General features: G+C 41.9%; 3 protein-coding genes across 6 annotated transcripts in view; 2 read left to right on the plus strand and 1 right to left on the minus strand.

The window, feature by feature from the left end:
* The window catches only part of LOC138040951 (uncharacterized), a 23,964-nt gene extending 15,643 nt beyond the window's left edge, over window positions 1-8,321 (plus strand). For both annotated transcript variants that reach the window (XM_068886695.1, XM_068886688.1), the window contains exons 5-6: window positions 1-4,012; window positions 5,089-8,321. The exon at window positions 1-4,012 is cut by the window's left edge and continues 169 nt beyond it. In XM_068886695.1, the coding sequence (XP_068742796.1) occupies window positions 1-4,012; window positions 5,089-5,131 (4,055 nt within the window). In that variant the 3' untranslated portion in view covers window positions 5,132-8,321. The remainder of the gene's footprint in view (window positions 4,013-5,088) is intronic.
* Window positions 1-10,000, minus strand: part of LOC138041059 (plexin domain-containing protein 1-like) — a 170,497-nt gene that overhangs the window by 32,053 nt on the left and 128,444 nt on the right. The window lies entirely within an intron of this gene.
* Window positions 8,949-10,000, plus strand: part of LOC138041248 (uncharacterized) — a 61,031-nt gene continuing 59,979 nt past the window's right edge. The window contains exon 1 of the mRNA XM_068887023.1: window positions 8,949-9,009. The gene's annotated coding sequence lies outside the window, so the exon portion shown is untranslated. The remainder of the gene's footprint in view (window positions 9,010-10,000) is intronic.

Here is a 10,000-nt window from a genome sequence, read left to right on the forward strand (position 1 = left end):
CTGGTCTTAATTCCTGTTATTCCACTCTTAACGACCTTTTACACAGAAGAATTCTCAATAGTCACCAGTGGGACAAGCTGTTCCCTGGTAGTGGAGCTGCTCCGGACTCCAACACTTTTGATATAACTCTGCTTTTTCTCCTTCTGACCAACATTTGTGGACTTACCCCTCCCCACACAGGATGGCATTGCAAACCAGCCCCAAGTGACACCTCTCACGAGGCAAACCTCGCTCGCATTAAGTTTTTCCGTAATCAAGTGTATGGGCATGTGACAACAACTGGTGTGGATGTACCAACATTCAATGCTCTGTGGAAGGAAATAAGTGCCGTTTTAGTGTCTCTTGGGTTAAGTCAGCCAGAGATTGATCGATTAAAGGCAGAACAATGTGGGGAGGAGGATTATATTGATGCCTTACGGGAATGGGCAGAGAGTGAAAGGGATCTCAAGTCCAGGATTGAGGACGTTCATCGAATTGTTACTGAAATCCGTGAGACACAACACGACACCGATCAGGAAGATAAAATCCTGAAGAAACTTGCAAGGGTTGACACTAAACGTGATGTCAGAGATTACACAAAACGATACTTAGAAGGAACCCGTGAGTCTTTCTTTGCTGAAATCAACAGCTGGTTGGATGATGAAAGCTCTCCAAATCGTGTCTTGGTGCTCAGTGGAAATGCAGGGATGGGGAAATCTGTCATCGCTGCTGAGATGTGCAGAAGAATGCAAGAAGCTGGCAGATTGGCGGGGAGCCATTTTTGTCACCATGACAGAGCACGCCACAAGAATCCCAAGGTGATGATGCAGTCTTTAGCCTTTCACCTGTCATGCCTTCTCCCAGAGTACAAGGAAGCCCTTGTGGAACAGCTCTCGGGGAATCTCGGTGTAGAGATAAACGACATGAAAGTCACAGATCTGTTTGATTTGCTTTTTTTAGAACCTCTGAACAGGGTAACACATTCTGGTTTTACATCTCTTGTGGTTATAGATGCTTTAGATGAAAGCGAATATCAAGGGCGAAATGATCTTCTTGACTTGATTGCCAAGTTGTTTAAAAAGTTACCATTTTGGCTGCGATTTTTCGTGACGACACGACCTGAAGTCAACATTTGGGACAGCCTGAGAGATTTGCAACCATTGCGTTTGGAGGCCAAAGATGAAGACAACTTGAAGGACATTCGTTTTTACTTTAAACAGAATCTAGTAAGCGATTTATTAAAAGTTCAAAGGCCCGAGCTGGTCTTAGATGATCTCGTGCAAAAGTCAGGAGGAGTCTTTCTGTGTGCCCAGTTTTTGTTAGATTTTATAAGGGCCAAGTGTTCAACTCTTCTTACCTTTGAACAACTGGAGATAACCCTACCGGCAGGCATTTCGTCTGTGTACCAGTCCTATTTCCAGCGGTTGGAAGAAGACTTGAATAAGGAACTGAACACAACTGAAGAGCAATTTCTTTGCTTCCTGGGTGCGATTGCAGCTGCAAGGGAACCACTGCCATTGGGTTTTGTTCCTAAGCTGTTGTGTAAGAACTTGTCGTCCGCGATTGTTATGCGAAAGGTGAGCACAGCTATTGCCATTGTGTCATCACTTCTTCCTGTTCACGATGACCGGATTCATTTCTTTCATAAATCAGTCAAGGACTGGTTGACTGACAAGTTACGCTACAAGCAGCACAATTTTAGTGTGGAGGAAATAGGAGGCCATAAGATTCTTTCTAATCTTTGCTCTAACGAATTCGACGAGTTAAAGAGAAAAGGCGTTAGCAGCAACTCACAATCCTTCACTGACACTACAAGGTATGCCTTGGAACATGGTATTCAGCACATGCTACAGTTAGACCAGGACGTGAAATTAAGTGATGAAGACGTGTTTGAAAACTATTTGTTAGATCTAGAGCTTTTGTATGCAAGGCTTTGTGTGAACATGCCAGCAGCCACAGAGGATATCGTTGGTGCAATGAAACATGGTGGTTTGGAAACGGTATCTACCGAGTGTTATGAGACCCTTTCGTCATTATTGATTGTTTTAAAGAAGCACCGCGCAACCTTACAGCAATATCCCTTTGCTATCTTTCAATTTGTGTTGAATGACGGAAGTAGTAAACTATCCTCTGACTCCAGCCAGCTTCTGGAGACCAAGTATTCCGATAAGCCTTACATGGAGTACTTAGAAAAAAGTGACTCCCAAGGACCTGTTCAAGCTCGGTTTGATTGTTGTTCACCTGTGGCTTGTGTCGATGTGTCCCCTAGCCTGGAATTTATGGTGTGTGAATGCCTTGATGGATCCATTCAGATGTGGTCGCTTGCTTCTGGTAACCTCAAATGGAAACGTTGTGTCAAACCAAAAAACCATTTCCCTTCATCTGTTGCATTCAGATTCATCAGTAGAGATGATGAAGTTTCAGTTGAAAGGTCATCTGTGTGTGGTTTTTACCGTTCTGTGGTATTTCATCCCAGCAAGGATGTAATCTTGCCAGGAGGGCTAAGCCATTCTTATTCCTTTAATGGAGACTTGAAGCCTCTTTTTCCCACCAGTAAGTGCAGTTTTTCTGTCTGTTCTATTTGCGGCGACGAGATTTTGACTGATTGTCCCTACGATGCAAAATGTCTTATCGTGTGGAATCTAAACGATGGCAGGGAGATTGATCGTCTCAAGAGAGATAAAAATATTTTATCGTTTGCCATGTCCCAAGATGGAAAGATTGTGGCAATTTCCCATTCAACTGGCTTTGTTTGTTTAGTTGACCGGAAAAATGGTTTTTCAACTCTAGCAGAGGCAGCCTTAGAGTCTGTGTGTGGAATGATTAGGTTCTCACCGGACAGTCGATTTCTTTGGTGTTTTCATGTTTTCAGGACTATTAATGCCGGTCTTTTCTATGCGTATTCTTTAAGAGTCACTGAGGAGCCTGAGCATCGCTATTCTATGAAGAACGTTGTTGACTTTTCCAGTCGGAATTTCTTTGAGATAGGATCCCACAGAATCGGTGGCTTTTTGTTAGGAGATCCTGTGAGTTCAAAGGATCCATGCACGGTTTCTGACGTAGTGCTTAATAGCCATTCTCTGTTAAGGAACTACATTGTACATGGTGATTACATTGAAATGGTTTATCGGAATGCACTAAGGAAGAACACAGAATTCCAATATGTCCAATCTCTCCGATTCTCGTTTTCCGGCGAGAGTGTTTATGCAGACGTATCTGTCGGACTGGGATCGTTCAAACGTCGAATTATCGTGGCTTGGGACGTTTCGAATGGGGAACTTAAGGGACAGAAAGAGTTTGAAAATGTTCTTCTCATTGACTTCGTAGATTTAAAAGCTGGAATTTTGTTTGCAACTGCGAGCACTCTTGAGCTTTGGAACTTTGATTTGTCTGTCTGCACGCGACGATGGATGTTTGGCGCGGATGCTCTCTTTCCTATTTCAGACCATCAGGTGGTATGCATATCATTTAAAACGGGAGATGGGATCATTTTAGATACTGTTCACGGTGGAGAGCATAAGGTAACGTTTAAACTGCACCATAAGTTGATTGCTTGCTACAGGGACCTCCAGCTGTTTGTCTCAAATGACGACGGGCAAAAGTTCATTGAATTGAAGCACCTGGGTAAAACCGAACCGCTGTGGTGTGCACTCACTGGTACCAGTTTGTTTTGTGCGAGGGGATCATTTTCTCCCAAGGGTCAATTTATTGTTGTTCATGAGTTAAATGGCGTATACGTTCTCGATGCAGTTTCTGGTAACTTGCGTGTTAAATTGAGTGATAACCGCGTTATGGGTTGTAAATTCACCAGTGACGAGGAATGTGTTGTTCTGAATGACGCCTGCCTTAAGCTGTTCAACGTCAGATCAGGAGATCTACTCTGTGTTATGGGTGTTGGTGTGGATGAGCCTTACCTTTTAGAAACTTTTCCCACTGGAGGTATCATTGCCATTTGTTCAGAGCTAGGGTTGGACTTAAAAATTATCAAGGTAAAACACCCGGGAGAAAAGACACTCAAAAGTGAGGCAAAAAGGTAAGTTGGCAATTTGTTGTTTGAGAGCCAAGTATTTTTAAAATGCATGTGGTCTTTCAAATGCTGTGCCCACTGTCGTGGCCAGCAGCACCTTGAGCGAATACTGTTCGGCAAATGACCACACGACCCACACTGAGATCTTCTGTATGCACTACAAGGTATCCAACAAAGCATTGTTATCAAAGGTTAGTGGTTGCTTAGATGTGTGTTTTTGTTCCCATATAGGGTGATACGAGCTTACATTACTGTGTTGCGTAGTCTGCTTGTGGGCTCATTCTCGCATCTCTTAATTAGCGCGAGAATCCCGCTCCTTACACTTACAGTGTATATGTTCTTTGGATAAGAGCCGCTAAAATTGTGTTCACATATCGACCGTTATGTTGATGGATAAGGTGCTTATTGGTGGGTTGATACTCTTTTGAGTAAATCCGTTAATAACAGATACAAAAACAATTAAAGCATTGGTGGTCACACAATAATTTCACAAACACAATAATCAGGCCAATATCTTGCGCATGTGTAAAGCGATTTGACACTGGGCATTGGCAACCTTGGACAGCTGTTTTGACAGCTACTTGGGCGTCATCACCATGGCGTAACCGAAACGACAGTTACGAGTGGGCCGGGATTGGACTGTTACCTTTGAATGTGAAAAGCTCCTAATTTGGTGAGGAGCCACCATATGTGAATATTACCTTTTCGAGACTGGTTTCTCCTTGCCCCTTAGCTTTCTATCCTTTGATGGTGACAATAATGAAGATGACGGGTTTATTATTGCCTTCACGTAAAACGATAAGCGGGAACCGACAGAAAATAATAAAAATTTAATGTTTCATGTTGGGTCCTGTTCTTGAGAAGTTGTTGGCAGTATCTGTAGATAACAGGTCAATGGTTGCGGCAAATTCTTTGATTTTTTGTCAAAATCAAACATCCAGTCAGACGTTTGCCGTTGGTGGGAATGCGATGCTCAATTTCCCTACTGCGTTTGCTAGAAGAAGCAAGAGGCAAAATTTTAAAATTACTCGAGTGACAATTTGATCAATCAGTTGAATTAATATTTGTTACTTTTCCTGCAGGTCCAAGTGTCAGGGGCGAGTTTCTTGTTGTCTTATCATCTGAAGAAACAACAGTGACGATTGTGACCGCAAAGTTTCCTGGCGCGTCTTCTGGACAAATACAAGAGAAAACTTGTACATATTTTGAGCTCTGTTTCATACTGGCAGAGCTGTACAATGTTTCCTGATTTGTAGTAGATGTGGTAGGTTTTTTGCAGACGAATGGTGTAACAGCATACACTTTGTTGGTCGCGTTTCAGTAAGTTAGCTTGTTTTTTTTTAACCGATTCAGGTAGCTGTAAATTGGCGACGAATGTGGATACGTTTACGATTAGAACTGTGGATAAATAATGTCTTATTCTTTATAATCAGTCTGGGTCTTTTTTTGGTGCCTTGAGAAAGGAAAGTTGTACAATCTGACATTTGCGCTAAAAAAATCTTTTGCTTTCTAATTTTTTTACCCTGAAGTTTTTCCGCTGGAAAGTTTGAAACTTTTTTTAAATATGCGTTTTATTCGTATGTGTAACCCGGCCGGGTGTGAAGTTACACTTGTTTGCTCAATTCAGCCTTTTTAAATCTGCAATAATTTAGCTGTAGAGCTGATTCAGCTGTAGAGACATCCATTGTATTAGTTCTAACTTGAATGCCACTGCAAGTTCGGGAGATGGAGAAAAGTGTCATCCAGGGTTAAATTGGCGAATACGTATTTGAATATTGTCGATTTTGTGCCCAAAGTAATCGAGACCTCCCCGAACAAAAACTGAGGCCTTCACCACGTGAACTTCTATTTCATATTTTGAAATCATAGGATGCTTCTCAAGATAAACCGGACTTACATCACCTTCACCACGTAGCCTGCGTAACAAGCGTTTTCAGCGGGCGAGAATAGGGCGAATGCCAGCTGGAAACCCTGGGCGCTTACCATTTGTCAGAAAAAACCCGTTGTTCCGGTGGGAAAACAAATGGAACGGTTGACACCAACGGAAATTTTCTGGAAAGAAGGCACAGCCTGCGAAGGTTGTCTTCTTTTTCCACTTTTACAGAGTCGACCAGACTGTTTGCACCACTAGAACCCAATCTCGACCCTAGAGCTCTTCTCTTGACCGAGGGAGAGAAGAGCTCTGGGGAACCCAGAAACAAAGCGTCTTCGCATTGGTTTTCGTGAAGAACAATCAAAAGCGTCTCAAATTGGTGCATTCATGTTAGCACCAGGAGTGAGCAGGCGCCGTAAGGTTCAAATAGCTAATTTTTGGCTGTAAGAACCCTACGACGCATGTTCTCCTACGCAGAGTTTCCCAGAGCCTTGGGTCGACCCGAGGCTCTGGTGACGACAATGCACTAGAACCAGGCACCGATGCGAGGATTACATCACTTTACTTGGCGGGCATTGGCCGCCACATTTATTTGTCAACGATGAAATAATTTATGAAATGGGTCATATATGAACTGTGGATATGAAATCAAGTGACGCTGTGATCTTCGCAGTTATGCAATTGCAATTGCGTAAAGAAGCCTGAAATTCCATATATCATAGACCCATACACCCATTTTTCATAAACCCACAAATGACCAGCTCCCAACGTCAGTGGCTTCATAGCTCAGTTGGTTAGAGCGTTTCACCGGTATCGCGAGGTCACGGGTTCAATCCCCGTTGAATCCTGAAAATTTCAGGCTTCTTTACGCAATTGCAAAAATTGCGTTCATAACTGCGAAGATGACAGCTTCACTTGACATTTATTTGTACACAGACTCTTACGGCATTCGAAAATGGAGTCACAAATGAAACGGCTCATTCCATTTCCCATTTAAAAAAACTTCTGACCGAAAACTAAATGGTAAGCGGCCCCTGTTACGCAGGCTACCTCACCACTCGGCCATGCTGCCTCCTCAAATTTTATATATTGACACACCCAGTGGATCTAAGGCCGTGTTCACATTAGGCTTCGATTATGATCGAATTATAATCCAATTAACTTTGGAAAGGGTCAACATCAAGTAATTACAGTACGTGATTATAATTGGATAATTATTTCAAACGACCTCAAGGGGATTGTTTGAAGTAATTACAGTGCGTAATTGAACAGAATGGCGAACACGTGGTGGTATGAGCGAACGACACTTCTATGCTCGGAAGCTGTCCTTGGTTCTCTTCTCGCCTCAAGCATCGTGATGGTAATCGCAGCAGCCACGCGATACGGCGCCATTTTGTCTCCCTGCGAGGTTACCCAGCCTATTGTATTTGAATTTTCGCAGATGTGAACAGGACCATAATTGAATAAAATTGAATAGAGTATGATAGCCTGAATAATACTTCAGTTGATCATAATCAACGTTGAGTGTGAACACGGCTTTAAGGTTTTTGCTCTTTAGCATTTGGTCAACTAGGGGCTCCGAGGGCTGAGGCAATCGTGCGTGACGTCGAATTTTCTACACATAGTATTGCGTACGATGATTGACGCAGTTGTGAGAGTATTTGCCTGTAATCAATGTGGTCCGGTTTGGATTCCCAGACTTGACAGTTGACACTCTACTCTGCTCCGAGAAATTGTTCTCCAACTCCTGCCATTTTACATTCTCAACAAAAACCGACGTTGATTTGATCCGCTTCAACCCTTTGAATTCCAGGAGTGATCGGTTTGTAAATTCTCTTCACAACGTCAATGTAATGTCATTCAGATAGTATTGAGAATGGAGAATATTATCAGCTGAAGAGGTGTGATCTTGATATAACACCAAATTTTCAAAAAATCAATGGTTCTAGTTAGGAGAATGAACGTTTCGATCGTGGCAATAGAAGGGTTAATTTAATTCGATTTGTTTTGATTTACAGTCTCTCCAATTTGTACACAAAAAAACGTTAGCTAAATATGCTTATAATACTAACTAGTTTACCTAAGTGACCTTTTTCATTGAACGATTCGAATTTACTGTTTGTTGTGTGAGTGTAGAGCAGGCTCTATTCTCGTGCATCTTAATTTCTTTATTCGCGCACAACCACAATTCCTTGCGCCTTTGACCACAACCCCTGGCGTTTTGAAGAAAAATGTGTTCTTCTCCCAATTAGAGAGTTGCCTCGTTCGTTCGCTTCAGGCTCACTCACTGCGGCAGCCATTATTTATCCTTTGAAGTATCGTCGTGTCATACGGGAACGATTCATACCGGCGCGAGTTAACCCCGGTTTCTGTACCGGAGAAAGAATTTCATTTCGGTACGAAAGTTCGCAACGGTGTCATTTAAACGAGGAACAACCACTCGTTTCGGTATGAACTTCATTCTCGTTCCCAGAGCTGCGATCCTCTTGGCCGGCGCCACGGATCGAGCCGAGGCGCTGGCCAAGAGGATCGCAGCTCTGGGAACGAGAATGTATGAACTTGACCTCTGGGTTGACTGGAACCGGTAGCGCATGAGGGAATTTCGTCAATCCAAAATGGCATGTATTTGATCAACGTCAAGTGTGCCTTCATGCAAACTCGATATGAAATAAAGTAAGTATCTTGTAAACACGATAGGAAATCAATTAGTCATCCCGGTAAGGAACTCGCTCCGGAGACGAGTTTTCTCATGCAAACAGCCCCTTTGATTGAGTTTTACTGGTTCTCAAGGAAGTCGAACAACCCCTTTCCAGGACCTCTCTGTTGGCTTGGGAGGTTGGAAAACGAAATTGGAGAGTTTGGGTGTCCTGTGGGGTTCGCCATATTTTCAATGCTGAAGAACTTTGGAAGTTGCTGGATATCTCGAGGTAAGTGAGTTGTTCGTCACGACAAGGTTTAAGGCGACGTGATTTGTGACGTTTCTCTCCCTAAAAGTTTACTAAGCGGGCTCTAGGAAATTACTAAGTACTTATCGCTAATTGACGTTTTCTGTGTACTTTAATAGTATCTCATGGAACTGTGCTATGATGTGATATGATTCGTATATTGGAGCTTGGCCTTCATTTAACAGGTAACCAATCGAGTATGTGCGGTGATTTAAATCTAGTTTTCACAGCAAAGAAACTTGCCTATTTCTCGCCATCGGCACTTTATAGACACTGGAAGCATTGTTTTTTCCTTATGTAACGATCTTCCATCTTGTACATGTAGCGTCTGGTCTCATGTAAGGTTTTTTCACTGGAAACAATTTTAACTGCAGAGCACAATGTCGATTGTAATTGTGTTGTAAAAACACTTGAATCATGGTGTTTTTAAATACTTTGCTAATAGTAAGTAAATTTAATTAGCTTTATTGTACTACAGGTAAAGTACGTGTTTTTTGCTATTCAATTCCACAAGTCGCCCAAGCTCGATAGAATTAATTTTTGTGTATTTCTAGGAGTAGAAATATAAGGATTCGTATGGGGAAAACGATTTTTCGCAAAATGCAAAAAACTATTTACGATTTAAAGTAGAAATAGGTATCTCAAAGTGCCAATGAGACAGTCAATATAATACATAGTTTGCAGATTTGTATCAGAGTTCCAAAGTACTCAACAGTAGTTTTAATTTTTTTATTCGAAAGTACTGAAACTCAACTTATCTTGGTAACAATAATACAATAATAGAAATTGCACACTTTGTATCTCCAAAAACAATGTAAATGTCAACGTGTTTAGCAATAATATAGAAAGTACTGCTGTAATATTTGAACGGCTGTAATTTTAACAGGAATATACCATAATTAAGATGAATAAAATCAGTGCCATGTAAAAAATTGCTAAAGCATTTTCAGACTTTTCAGTGTGAAACATGTAATGGGGAATCAAACTCTCTAGCACATGAAACTTTAAAGTTGTTTTACTTGTAGAATTTTTATTTTGCAACAGGGCTCGACGCTAACGGTAGCCAACTAGCCACAGGCTAGTGAAATTTCAGTTTTGGCTTGAAGATTTTGAGTTTCCACTAGCCGTTGGGGCTAGTAAATATTGTGAAGCAGTGGAGTTCTAGACGAAAACAAA

The sequence above is a fragment of the Montipora capricornis genome, chromosome 1 (assembly GCF_036669925.1).
Source record: "Montipora capricornis isolate CH-2021 chromosome 1, ASM3666992v2, whole genome shotgun sequence".
Taxonomy (NCBI): domain Eukaryota; kingdom Metazoa; phylum Cnidaria; class Anthozoa; order Scleractinia; family Acroporidae; genus Montipora; species Montipora capricornis.